General features: G+C 38.2%; 4 protein-coding genes across 13 annotated transcripts; 3 read left to right on the plus strand and 1 right to left on the minus strand.

Annotated features, from left to right (window-relative positions):
- Window positions 1-2: 2 nt before the first annotated feature.
- Window positions 3-3,590, plus strand: LOC135166779 (WD repeat-containing protein 3). The gene is made up of 3 exons (XM_064129344.1): window positions 3-153; window positions 225-2,856; window positions 2,963-3,590. The coding sequence occupies exons 2-3, from the start codon at window positions 265-267 to the stop codon at window positions 3,125-3,127; spliced, it is 2,757 nt and encodes a 918-aa protein (XP_063985414.1). The 5' UTR covers window positions 3-153; window positions 225-264; the 3' UTR covers window positions 3,128-3,590.
- LOC135166796 (KICSTOR subunit 2-like) lies at window positions 3,453-5,802 on the plus strand. Of its 2 annotated transcripts, none has more exons than XM_064129401.1 (8): window positions 3,453-3,592; window positions 3,745-3,891; window positions 3,973-4,124; window positions 4,204-4,344; window positions 4,419-4,557; window positions 4,632-4,825; window positions 5,064-5,214; window positions 5,393-5,802. In XM_064129401.1, the coding sequence occupies exons 1-8, from the start codon at window positions 3,506-3,508 to the stop codon at window positions 5,672-5,674; spliced, it is 1,293 nt and encodes a 430-aa protein (XP_063985471.1). In that variant the 5' UTR covers window positions 3,453-3,505; the 3' UTR covers window positions 5,675-5,802. The 2 variants fall into 2 exon arrangements, with proteins under 2 accessions (XP_063985471.1, XP_063985472.1); XM_064129402.1 differs by having other exon boundaries at window positions 3,501-3,633.
- Window positions 5,695-9,528, minus strand: LOC135166791 (ectonucleotide pyrophosphatase/phosphodiesterase family member 5-like). Of its 9 annotated transcripts, none has more exons than XR_010299752.1 (10): window positions 9,237-9,465; window positions 8,559-8,745; window positions 8,231-8,471; window positions 7,932-8,033; window positions 7,340-7,703; window positions 7,054-7,263; window positions 6,709-6,957; window positions 6,481-6,583; window positions 6,112-6,220; window positions 5,695-6,036 (listed from the first exon to the last, which is right to left on the minus strand). XR_010299752.1 is itself a non-coding variant. In XM_064129391.1 (10 exons), exons 2-9 carry the CDS (start codon window positions 8,672-8,674, stop codon window positions 6,193-6,195), a joined length of 1,413 nt encoding a protein of 470 aa, XP_063985461.1. In that variant the 5' UTR covers window positions 8,675-8,745; window positions 9,237-9,465; the 3' UTR covers window positions 5,695-6,036; window positions 6,181-6,192. The 9 variants fall into 9 exon arrangements, 8 of the variants coding, with proteins under 8 accessions (XP_063985461.1, XP_063985456.1, XP_063985457.1 ...); XM_064129391.1 differs by having other exon boundaries at window positions 6,181-6,220; XM_064129386.1 differs by lacking the exon at window positions 6,112-6,220 and adding an exon at window positions 9,103-9,146.
- A 42-nt stretch (window positions 9,529-9,570) lies between these two features.
- LOC135166784 (ribosomal biogenesis protein LAS1L) lies at window positions 9,571-12,126 on the plus strand. Its single transcript, XM_064129371.1, has 3 exons — window positions 9,571-9,999; window positions 10,073-10,165; window positions 10,303-12,126. Exons 1-3 carry the CDS (start codon window positions 9,947-9,949, stop codon window positions 12,077-12,079), a joined length of 1,923 nt encoding a protein of 640 aa, XP_063985441.1. The 5' UTR covers window positions 9,571-9,946; the 3' UTR covers window positions 12,080-12,126.
- Window positions 12,127-12,587: the final 461 nt, after the last annotated feature.

A 12,587-nucleotide genomic window follows, 5' to 3' on the forward strand; every position in this document is an offset into this window, starting at 1 on the left:
TTCCCTACTTTAATTTATGCTCTTTGCGTACAGCACTTCCCTCGCCAAAAGCCAATTGGTTTTGGAGTAGAACATAACCTCAAAACCAAGTGAGTGTTTATATGGAGTATCTCTGTGTAAAAAAAAAACGAATAAAAAGCTGATCAATTTGAGGTAAAAAAATAAAATAAAGACAGTAAAAAATGGTGGATAAATTGTGAAAATGACTTTTAACAATTTTTTAGTTGATTTTCCTGCTCCTCATCGCGTGTAACCTCTTGAGCCATGCCTCTCACAAAACAATACCTACGTTACAATGCCACCGGTAACCTCAACATAATTACAAGTCCAAAATGCTGCAACCTGGCCTTCGTAACCCTTGAAGCCCAAGAAGGCCGATTTGTAGCAGTCGGTGCTTCCGAGCACGTTTTTGTCTGGGACCTTCGTCTCGCGGAGAAGGCGCAAGTTCTAACAGGCGAGACTTCGGAAGTGACTTGCTTAGCGGCCTCCCCGAATAAGCGACACCTGGCTGTCGGCTACGCTGATGGTACAATTAAGACCTTCGACTTACGTTCGGGGGAAAACATGAGCATTTTTGCCGGTCACAAATCTGAAATAACAAGCCTGTCCTATGACTCTCTAGGCCATCGGTTGGCCTCTGGCTCCAAGGATACTGACGTGATCGTCTGGGATGTAGTCGCCGAGGCTGGTATCTGTCGCCTAGTTGGTCATAAAGGGGTCATCACCAAGGTATCATTTATGCTCGAGTACAACGTTCTTATCACCTCCAGCAAGGACACGTTTATCAAATTCTGGGACCTCGACACTGAGCACAATTTTCGAACAATTGTTGGTCACAGGTCTGAGGTATGGGGATTTACACTGGTCAAGGATGATAAGTACCTAGTGACCGGTTGCAATGACCACGAGCTGCGGGTCTACAAGATCTACATGACATCTGCTGACCAAACCAGCATTACAAATATCGACGACCAGAGCAATGAATTGAATGACTATCCCCTGAAGTGCGAGAAGGTTGGGAGCATTTTACGAAAGGGTAAGGGACGTGTAGTTTCGCTGTCTTCGGACCCAACAGGTCGGGTAATTATATGTCATGGGGTGGAGAACATCATAGAACTGTTTCACCTGATTCCCGAAGAGGAGGTAGAGACAAAGGTGTCGAAGCGCCTGAAGAAGGCAAGGAAAAAGTCCGGGGGTGCAGGGCAAGAGGAGGAGTTAACAAACTTGAGCGACGAGGTGAGACGTCTCTCCGTGATCAAAGCCACCAGCAAAGCCAAAAGCGTCGATGTGGTGATGGGCAAGGGAGGCGAGGTCAGAGTTTGCGTGGCCCTTAACAACAATAGCCTTGAGCTTTATTCCACAAATGTAAAGCGCCGGGAAAAGGGTGAGCAAGAGGAGGAGGACAACGTTACTTTATTAGCAAATATCACCTCCCAAGGTCACAGAACTGACGTCCGAGCCATCTGCTTCAGTTCCGATAACCTTGCCTTTGCCACTGTCTCTGGGGACTCTATTAAGTTATGGAATAGGCCGTCATTAGTTTGTCTAAGGACCGTCCAATGCGGATATGCACTCACAGTGACCTTCGTACCTGGAGATAGACATCTAGTAGTGGGACTGAAGAGTGGCCATATGCTGATTGTTGATATTGCGTCCGGGGATATTCTCGAGGACATTCAGGCGCATACAAGCGAGCTATGGAGTGTTGTTTTGTACCCAGATTTGAAGGGAATAGCCAGTGGTGGAGGAGATCAAACGGTCAAGTTTTGGAATTTTGAGTTGATTGAGGATGAAAAAAGTGAAAACAAGTGCAAGGTACTCTCGGTATTGCATAAAAGAACTCTTAAACTGGAGGAGGGAGTGCTCTGTGTGAGAATCAGTCCCAATGGACGATTTGTTGCTGTGGCTCTGTTGGATTCAACTGTCAAAATTTTCTTTCTGGATACTTTCAAGTTCTTCATTTCTCTCTATGGACACAAACTTCCGGTCCTGTGCATGGATATATCAAGTGATTCTACGTTGATAGCTACTGGATCGGCTGATAGAAACATCAAAATATGGGGAATGGACTTTGGTGATTGTCATAAATCTCTATTTGCCCATGATGACTCGGTTACTGGCTTGAATTTTGTCCCAAGGACCCACTACTTCTTCACCTCGGGGAAGGATGGAAGAGTCAAAGAGTGGGATGCCGATAGTTTCCAGAAAATCGTAACACTTCAAGGACACACTGGTGAGGCCTGGAACTGTGCTGTTTCTCCAAATGGCATGTTCGTGGCCTCATGTGGGTCTGATAAAGTTGTCAGACTGTATGAAAGATCTTCAGAGGCATTAGTTCTCGAGGACGAGGCAGAAGAGGAGCGAGAGAAACAGGAGAACGAATTGGTTACTGGAGATACAACGGCAGTGCAAGGACAGAAGCAACAAATTCTCCCCTCGAAGAAAACTGTCAGCAGTGAGAAAGCTGCAGAACTCATTCTAGAGTGCCTCGAGGTTTCAAAAGCCTACAATGAGGAGCTGGAGAAAGTCGTACCACCTAATGTACCTCCGACTCCTCCCCCGCTGATGCAGGCCTACAATTGCAGGACAAGTGAGGAATATTTATTGGAGACATTGAAGAAGATTCGTGCAGGGGATATGGAGGAAACCCTATTGCTGCTGCCTTTTTCAGCAGCTTCCGAGATACTTCAGATGCTTCCAACGTTATTGAAGAGGGAATATCAAGGCGAAATGCTTAGCAGATTGGCTGTCAGCCTTATTCAGGCACATCATGGACCGATAGTTGCTAATTCCGATCTTTTGCCGGTACTGGTGGAGGTCAGGGACTTGGCAATCAAGAGAATTAGCAGTCTGAGGGTATTTTTCTTTAATTTTTTCATTATTATTACTACTACCATTGTTCCCTCATTATTTTATCTTCGATAGATCAAATTTTAATTGTTTATTTGTTATTTCCTCGTAGGACATCATTGGTTACAATCTCCACGGAATGGCGTTCATTCAGAGAGAGGTTGAGGACAGAGAAGGAGTGCAACTATTCAGGGATGCGACACAATCAAAGAAACATAAAAATAAAATTAAAAAGAATAAGGAGAGAGCCCTCAAACGTGCCATCATGGCACTGTAATTGCCTTGTTAATGTTTTTAGATTTCCATACACTTGTACAGATTCAGGATAAATGTTTTCAATTAAATATTTTCTAAAAAATATATAAATTTTTTTTTATTGTTAATTTTTCTCTTCATAATGTGCGCATTTTTTCAACAACTTTTATATTTTTACCTCATCAAATTACTCCATCTATAGCAGCATTTGTCAGTGTCACGTTGAAAATCTAACCTCTCTTTCTTAAGCTGTGCACACAGCATACATTAGATTAAAAACAAACGTTTATTACGTCTACGATGAAGGATCAGAGTTCTTGTATTAATGAAGATGAAAGATTGCAAAAAGGGTTCACATAATGTAGATTGTAATTTCCAGTGATAGAACACTAAAAATTAAATGAGAATGGATCACGAAGAAGAGTTTCTGAACACTTTCTTCACACAAGTGACACAGCTGTGCTTCGAGAAGGCCAAAGAATCTGTGGTAAATAAATAAAAAAACTAAAGAATAATTAAGTATAAAAAGTAAATATTTTATTGTTAATCATCAATAAATACCTTTTATAAGAAGGAATCAATTGTTTTAACGTTTATCGTTTCATTAATTAATGAGCAAATTAAAATTTGTCGGATTAGGAAAAAGAGAGAGAATCATGTCGACTGACTCAGATGGGGCCCTGGGGAATGCTACTCATGCATCTGCCTCAAGTGGTTGTTGCTGAACGTTCTTATGCAGATTTGGGATTTTTGCACACGAAAAATAAAGGATTTTTACGCAAAGATGTATTGCCTTGGTTTTTTTTCATTGACTAGATTCTTTGTATTTCTTATCGTGAAAATATCATATCTCGCATTGTTGTATAGACCTCACTGAAGCCTACCTATGAATGCCTAAAGGGAGATCTGAGAAGAGTTGAGGAGATGACGAGAGGCACAAACACGATTGGAGCTACTGTTGCTGAAGTGTCTAGTCAACTATGTCAATTTATCACCGCGAGGATACAATTGATAGAATTGTGAGACTCAAACAAGTTCGTCATGGTCATTACGTGCAAATAGGTCTTTTTTTTTTCAATAATTATTTGTATGTTGCAGTTACGAGAAAATGTATAACATGAGTCTGACACATAAATCCATGAAACATCAGGAATTGTTGAGAATTATTGAAGGGATTGCAGACGTTCATTCGTTGTCCTGTTGTCACATGGCTCTGACAGCGATTAAAGCTGCCCTAACGTAATGATTTGTCTTATGAAGTAAATGACCAAAGTGAATGATATGAATTTGGACTTTTCCCCATTAATTTACAGATTAGAATGTGAAATCCTGGTACAATTGACAAGAGCGCAAGTCGAGGTCAGCAATTGGAGATTTTTATCCAGTTTGATGGCCCTGTACGGGGCACAAGCTAGAATGACAGCTTGGGAGCGGACACTCCAAAGTAGAGAAGTGAGAAAACATGAGAGATCAATTTTTATATAATTTTTGTGCAATCCGGAAGGTTTACCAAAGTTGCTTTACAGTCGTGGAAATTGGGATTTGGGGCAACGTTTCTCAAAGCCAATCAACAGCCAGCGCTCTACCAGTGGTTGGTGAAATTGAAGTCTGCGATTCTGGCAAAATGCTCTTTATATTTTCATACGACGTTGAGTCAACAGGCAACTCAAGGGGAAATGCGAAATATCATGAGCAAACAGAATCTGGATTATTATCACAAGTATTGTTGTCTTGATTATTGAATTTTATCAATATTATTCGTTAATGAGGAAACATAATGAGATGATCCGCTGAGTATTTTTATTCAGATTGTTTTACCATAATATAATTGATAAAGCAGATGAATGAAAACTTTCAAATTTTGTATATTTGTCGAAATATTTCTGTCTCAAGGAGAATATGGCCGATACATATATTCCAGAGCTTCATAATTCCCATGAAATTAATTTTGTGCATAGGATACAAACATTTCAGAGGAAATGGGACGTCTTGGCTGTTTTAATTATATTTGACGCACGAGGACCTGAGGATTCAGGGCCTGGGTATCGCCACCCTGATAGAGAGGCTGACACCTATGAAGAATTTCCCATTGTCGTTGGATGTCCCACTGTGAGATATATATTTTATTGACTAAAATTGTGAAATCAAGTGAAATGAGAATTTAAAATGAAATTGAAGAACCAGTTGGTTTCTCCTAAGTGCAATTTTCTACTATTATTATGCTGCTTTAGACGTCCTTTCCAGTCAATACCATTCAATTATTTTTTTTACTGCTTTATTTCCACAGATACTTGTACAAAAGCCTTCAATTCATTGGGACACAATCAAACAAGTGATAAAAGAACGCCAGGCGGAGCTCCTTAATATGGACAAAATATTCTACATAAAAAGCAGTAAAGATCCGATAATCTATGCCATGTCAAGCATAGATCCACGAATGACCTTGATAACAGTGTATGAAAGTGGAAAGCAAAAAGACAAGGAGCCTCACATAGTGACGTTTATGAATGATTTATGCAGCCATTTGAAATGCAATAAAATTTACGAAAGTTTGAAGCTTTCAAAGTAATAACTACCGTCAAATCGATATCCCTTATTAAATGAGGTAATTTATTTTTGTACAATGATAATCATAAATCACAAGATAAATTGAGGTATGTGAATGGACAAAAATTAAAGTAAAATTTAAATAACAAACAGGTGTGTTTTCTGTTCCGAATTAATAGTCCAGTAATGGGTTAATTAATATTTTTTTTTTTCGATAAAATATCTATAAAATCTGCAGAATAAATTTGCCAGCGCAGCCAAGGCTCATCGAGACTTACCCATCACTTGACCCATCAATTAAACTATTACATCTTTTGTGAGGCGGTTTCTACATCAGGATGATCATCCCACAGTTGTTCCATCTTAGCATCATCCAATATTTGCCTGAAATTTACTCAAATAAATGAACTACCTCTCGTAGTTACTGAGGAAAAATCTATGTGACGAAAAAATCCACACAGGTGTCTGACACGCAGAAAAGCTTCTGATCATGCACTATGTTATTATCTCAGTATAAACATAAATTACTCGGTTCAAATTTTATGCAGACCCTTCATAGTTCGGTCTCCTGAAAATACATTATCTATTTTACTGTCTAAATACGAAATACTAAAGGAAATGCAGTTTTTCAGTGAAAAAAAAATAAGGAACCAATAAATAAAAAATGGAAACGAATTTAATATATGAAAAACGTACAAATAATTCAACTTGAATAATGAAGTTGGAAATAAATCAAGTAATAAAAAAATAGGCTGTCTTTTAAAGGAATGACTGGGGCCGCCAAACTATCGAAAAAAGTAAAAATTATTGATATGAAGACGAAATTACTTGTATGCATGCCAATATCGTTGCTCTCGGCTTCTTCTGAGATAGTAGAGTGTTCCCAAAATAACAATACATATGACTATTATCATACTAATCAATGCAGCATCTGTAAGGAAAGATAGTCAATTGATAAGTGCGAGATCTTGTCCAACGCTCAACTTTTGTGGAGATATTGGTCATTGTTTCCTAGAAATTTACAATAAAAATTTAAAGATAGGATTAGATATTTACAGACACTCTTGTCCTTCGATGGGTCCTCGTACTCCTTGAGACAAGGTTTAAAAGCCTCCAGAGTGCCATTAGTGATTGGACAATCGGTAATGTGGAGGATATTGCAGAAGAGTGACAGTAAGTCAATATTCTGGAAGGGTTCTAACTTGCAGTGTGATAAAAAGGCTGGCCCTCTGGCAAAAAACATTGGGTGCATCCTGCGATCCTCATTGTCGTAACCATGCACTCCGAATACTGAGTCATTCGAAACTGCAGTAAAAATAATGAATCAATAAATTATTTCCTTACATTTTGTATTCTGTTTTCCTTTAAAAAGAATCTTTGGAAAGCAAATTGTATAATTACTTGTGACATTGAATGCAGACTGATAATAAGGGAATGCATCGGAGAGTTCTTCGAAGGCATATCCAACCTTGCTTACGAGAAATATTGAGCTCATTCTGCTATTACTACCATAATGATATCGTTCTGGTATTTCATGTTTCCACCAGACCTCAAAGGCCCCAGTCTTATTAGCTGCAGTCCTGAGTTTATTATAGACCTCGTGTTCCTTTCCTGAAATTACGAAAAAACTTTCCTCAGGTATAATTAATTGAACGACTATTGATTATAGATAGAGTAATGAATTTACCGCCGTGGGGCATTATGAACATTGTAGAGGTACTGGCGACAGTCTCGTAATCATCCTTGCCAACTAATTCCGTGATATTTATTATTTTTGAAATAGATACGTCTGCCATACCGTGATCACTCAAGTGAATTACATTCACATCCTGGAGATTGTGCTCATCCAGCTTTTGGTGAACGTATTGCGTCAAATCATCAAGTTTTCGCAATAAATCTTTAATTGTTGGATGTCCGGTACCTAGAGCATGGGCATGAGCATCGGGCTCTTCGATGTATAGTGCAGCGAAATTCACTGGATTTTTTTCGTCGAGAAACCAAGATATAACTTTATCCACTCGAGCCCTCCAGGGCATTGAAGTGTTGAAAGGCTAAAAATGTTAATTTGTGCTGTATACCAGATGAGTTTTCATTATTTTGCCTTTATTCCTGTATTAGCAGATGGACATGAGAAAAAACGTTTGAAAAAGCTTTTTCTCATTGACAAAAGCTTTCGAGAGTAAATGCCTTTTTATTATCTTCTCATTCAAATTGCGAGTTAACAGAATAATTCTTAACGGATATTTTGATTTTTCAATTATTGGAGGATAGTTAACTACCATAACATGACTTGGTACCACCATCCTCCGGTATTTATATTCACTCCCAGGCCACATCATCATTCCACTATGTCTGTTCTCACCGTTCAGTTCGTTGATTGTCTGAAATAATGTTTTTTTTAATTTCAGAGTTTTGAAAAATACATTCCAATTGTTTTCTCCATTTTTCAATAATATTTTGACGACGTAAATGAAGTAAATTTTAGATTGAAAGATTGAAGTATTCCATAACTATCAAAATTATTCGGGATAAAAACACAATTTTAGTTTTTTTTTCATTTCGAAGGAGTTACTCTCACCCAAATAGGTAATATATTCTTATTATAAGTGAACAACTCTTGTGAGTTATTAAGGAATCCCTCTGGCCCTAGAATTACATTCTCCAAAACCCCGTGGGTTTCGGCATAAAACCCAGTTGCAATTGAGTGATGATTTGTCAGTGTTTTTGTCACAAACACATTCGTCATGTATTCAACATCAGTTCCCTCTTCCTTCATCTGCACCATGAACGGTGTGATATTCTTATCGAAGTAATCATATCTGAGAAAAAAGAAACAAGTCAGTTGTTTCTCAGACTATGTAAATAGAAAACCAAAATAAATTTCACACAATTAATTTCCAATTTACCGAAATGCATCGTAAGATATTACGAGGAGCTTTGGATGCAGTGACACCGAAAAAACGGATTTTGAGTTGACTAATATCAAAGATAGTTGAACTAATATTCCTAATTGTTTCGCCATTATTAAAACGTTCAGAAAAAAATTCCTCTACGCTCTGATCCTTCGGCTTGTAGTCATACAAACATTTTCTCCTGTACATATAAAAAAAATATTGGATCTAATAATTTGAAGTATTTGGATGATGAGATGTCGAAGAGGATGAAAAATCATTTGGTGGAAATATCGTGGTCACCAACAGCGTGTTATGATATTTCTCTTAAACTCAATGAATTTCACGCTTTTATCTATTTAAAGTGGGTTATTCTGTATTATTGGGTTATTTAGACAGTCATATCGAATTCATTGAATTCTATGACGTTGATAGGGAAAGGAAATAACCATAAATTTCCTGCTAAGGCCGATAATAGTGCATCATTTTTTTTTTGTAAGAAACTATCTCTAAATAAATGATTTTACAAAAACCACGTATATTTAAAAAAAAATCTTACATTCATAGACGTGATAGTTTTCATTTCGATCCCTCATTCGCATCCTCAACGGGGAACACCAGATATTATAAAACTTATCATTATTTATAACAAATACGCTGATAAAAAAAGTACCAATATATGTGTTCACTCACAATGTTTTTGTTTGTCGATAAATTTTATCCAATATGTGTGAAAAGAGAAATTATCCAGCGACATGAATTATTAACAGATGAATTTTCAAGAGAAATATGAGAATGGATACAATGCTGCACTTTTCGTCGGCTGTTTATAATTCTACGTAAAGCTCCGATGTAATATGTACCTAGGTGAGGCGGCGTTTCAGTGTCAGGTTCCCGTTGTCACCTTTGACAAAAATAGGCAAAAAAAAAATGAAGAGCGGGGTTGCATCCTGCTGCCATCTATTGCAATTTGTACCCCCTCTACCGCAACACTCCTCATAAAAAATGAAACTGAAAAAGAACACCTGACTCTTCTTGATGGCGATAAAAATTGACGTACCATTTATTATTCTATTTATTATTTTTCAAAATATATACTGAAGATCCGACAAAAAAACTCACAGTTGCAATACTTTTCATTGCAAGTGCGGGTTGTGATACGTCCACGTGGTCATTATTATTATTATTATCGCCAGATATATGTATATAGATATCGAGGTTAGATACCCCCACTCTGACAAATTCTTCCTATTCAGAAGTTCAGAACCAAGTCTTCTCTCCTGGAAACGAGCATATCACGTTTTCCATGGAAGTGGATGTTGGACAGGAATGAGAGAAAAATATTGATATCGCGAAGAAGTAAATATTATTGATTACAAAAATTTAGATTTCTTTAATTAGTGATGGCCTTACGTGTAAAGAGTGACGGGTTCAAACTCGTCCCCTGGTTTTCCTTGTACGTATTCTAATTAATTGGTAAACCGTGACATAATTATCTTTTATTATTTGAGGATATTGTGATATTTCAGGAGCGAGTGGCACGATGTATATAAACAAATCTATTCCAACGATACGGAACAGCAGACGAGAGGTTATGAGATGCTGCTGGTGTGGAAAAGCCGGTGAATATGGATTTTCATTTTTCTTGCAAAATGTTAATGAAGAGATTTGTAACAAAAAATATATTTCTGCCTAATTTTCATTCACTTGAATTGACCAAGTCTCTAGGTGTAAAGATTTTATCCTTAAAAAATTCCAGAATGCCGAAGCTTCCAGTGGGCATTGAGTGCACTCTCTCCTTGATCCAGGTCTGTCTGCGAGATCGTTCATGGAGTCAGCAAATAAACTCCGGGGCTCTCCCGATGTACCATGAGAACGACCTCTCTCTCATGTATTCCACCACAATAATGCGCTTCCTTAATCATATCTCCAACATCGGTCCAACGAAACAAACGTCCCTCTTTCAAATAGCAAAGCAACTGAGAATTCCCGAGTGGATCGTAAACCTACGGCACGACACAGCCCATGGGCACGAATTGCCCCCGATCACGCTTTTACGAATGGCATCAAACATCTTGTTGATATGGTTGAACGATGAATATTGGGTACCAGAGGCTCAAGCTCTAGATCAAGCCCTGAAGAACCAAAATGATGTGACAGAAATCGAGGTGTTGGATTCTCAGGAGGATCTCGTTGATCTCATAGAACTTTGGATGTCAGTCGGTCTCTACGTGGAGTCGGACTTGTCCCGTGTCTCAGATCTCCCTGACGAGCACCTCAGGAATATTCTGAAAGACATTCATCCGCGCACGAAGGCATCCAAACGAGACCTAGATACTAGTATTGGATCAGAGCACTTGGAGGGAGACACTTGTCCTCTGAAGAAAGTCAGATTTTATCTTTTGACAGAAATAACTAATCATCTTCATCAAAGTAAAGATCAAAAGTGCTTAGGGAGTGAAATCGCCAATCTCCTCGTCAACAGCCAAATTTTTCTCGTTGCTCCCGAAATTGCAGAGCTCTTCTCAAGAAAACGTGAGGATGGGCATCCTCATAGCGGTAAGAATTTACCTAGACAACTGATTATCTTCTGGCAGCCAATGATTAGTCTTCTTCATGAAGCAAAGCTTCTGGAGACGTTGATTTTTAAGCTCATTGAGGTAATGAATTCTGATGAGAAAAAGAGTAGCCAGACGAGAAAATGTGCAAGCCTGTGGCTGAAATGTATTGGCCAGAGTTTTCTGAAGCTGAAGATTGCACACAAGGAGAGGGATAAGTTGGAGCACTCTCAGGGGGACGGGAGCAAGAAGACACCTTTGAAAGGTATCAATAAGCAGGTCGAGTGGATTCTCAATACACGTTATAGGGAGTTAAGAGATTGTCCATGGTTGGGAGTAAATTCTGATGTTCCTAGTGTTTTCACTGATGAGAGTTTCGTCGAAGAACTGATGATAAACGCTAATCAGTACTCAAATACTTTTATCGGGCCGTTTTTAGAATTGATAACTCCGGAAATGAGTGCCGAAAAGAAGAGCGATTTGTTGGAATTGTTGGCAATTCAAAGCGCAGTAGTTATTGATAAAATTGAAGATTATGATCCTGTTGTACACACTGTCCACGACTTGGAGAGAATTTGCGGAAGAGGGGATGCAGGAGAGGTAAATGGAGATGAAGGTAGAGCTGCTGAATCCGAGGATAACTACGGGGAAGGGGATGATGAGAAAGCAACCGATTGTGGGTGGCGATTGGCCCCCTCTAATTACAACTGGGGAGATTGTGCCTTTGGGCTTCTACCCTGGCAGAAAAAGTCAATGGCAACGGTGAGCAGTACTGATGGACTTCAGCCTGAAGTGATGTACCCAGATACTGGCAGTGAAATAATTCCGGGAATTTTAAATGATAGAAAAGTGTCCGGTAGGAGAGTGAAATGGGAGAGTGTGCTTAGGACTAATCAGAGTAGAAAGAGAAAGAGGAGGAGAGAAGCTGATAAGGTAATGGATAAAGCTATTCAAATTGTAAAAAGTAGAAAGTTTTGACAATTTTGCTGGAAGAAAATAAATAACTTTGATAATGAAAACAACAATTGGGTTCTTTTTATTCAAGCTCTTTCTGATTCCTGAACAATTAGTAACCAATATTACAATTTTTTTCGCATTGTGATGAAGATAAATATTTTTTAATCAATTTTTTGCGTTTTATAACAAGATTTTTTCGTTATAGTTTATTAGATCTTTCGTTTGTTCAATCATTTAAATATGTTTAGTCAGGTTATGGATTTATAATCGTGGAATTATGAATTCCAGAAATAAAAAATACAAAAAAGTTCAGTCCCGAATCTATTTATTTCAGCCGAGAAAAAAGAAATATCTTCTCATGATGATAAGTAAAAATATTCATTCATAATGTAGGCATTTATTTGTTGACTCATACCATAGGTAAATCAAACTTTGAACTTGACGTAACTGTCTACCGACTTTTCATGTCAACGATAAATTTTTTTTCTTGCATAATCACTGTATTTTTAATCGCACAATTGTCTACTTA

The sequence above is a fragment of the Diachasmimorpha longicaudata genome, chromosome 10, assembly GCF_034640455.1.
Source record: "Diachasmimorpha longicaudata isolate KC_UGA_2023 chromosome 10, iyDiaLong2, whole genome shotgun sequence".
NCBI lineage: Eukaryota > Metazoa > Arthropoda > Insecta > Hymenoptera > Braconidae > Diachasmimorpha > Diachasmimorpha longicaudata.

What these genes read in the sequence shown, in the direction of transcription:
- LOC135166779 (XM_064129344.1), top strand. Translation starts at nt 265, where the DNA reads ATGCCTCTCACAAAACAATACCTACGTTACAATGCCACCGGTAACCTC. An exon ending in AGAGAATTAGCAGTCTGAGG is followed by an intron (nt 2,857 to 2,962) that starts GTATTTTTCTTT and finishes ATTTCCTCGTAG; the next exon opens with GACATCATTGGTTACAATCT.
- LOC135166796 (XM_064129401.1), top strand. Translation starts at nt 3,506, where the DNA reads ATGAGAATGGATCACGAAGAAGAGTTTCTGAACACTTTCTTCACACAA. An exon ending in AGAAGGCCAAAGAATCTGTG is followed by an intron (nt 3,593 to 3,744) that starts GTAAATAAATAA and finishes TTGTCGGATTAG; the next exon opens with GAAAAAGAGAGAGAATCATG. An exon ending in AGGATACAATTGATAGAATT is followed by an intron (nt 4,125 to 4,203) that starts GTGAGACTCAAA and finishes TGTATGTTGCAG; the next exon opens with TTACGAGAAAATGTATAACA.
- LOC135166791 (XM_064129388.1), bottom strand. Translation starts at nt 8,674, where the DNA reads ATGGCGAAACAATTAGGAATATTAGTTCAACTATCTTTGATATTAGTC. An exon ending in ATATCTTACGATGCATTTCG is followed by an intron (nt 8,472 to 8,558) that starts GTAAATTGGAAA and finishes CTTTTTTCTCAG; the next exon opens with ATATGATTACTTCGATAAGA. An exon ending in GTCTGCATTCAATGTCACAA is followed by an intron (nt 6,958 to 7,053) that starts GTAATTATACAA and finishes TTTTTACTGCAG; the next exon opens with TTTCGAATGACTCAGTATTC.
- LOC135166784 (XM_064129371.1), top strand. Translation starts at nt 9,947, where the DNA reads ATGGCCTTACGTGTAAAGAGTGACGGGTTCAAACTCGTCCCCTGGTTT. An exon ending in CTCGTCCCCTGGTTTTCCTT is followed by an intron (nt 10,000 to 10,072) that starts GTACGTATTCTA and finishes GTGATATTTCAG; the next exon opens with GAGCGAGTGGCACGATGTAT. An exon ending in CTGCTGGTGTGGAAAAGCCG is followed by an intron (nt 10,166 to 10,302) that starts GTGAATATGGAT and finishes AAAAAATTCCAG; the next exon opens with AATGCCGAAGCTTCCAGTGG.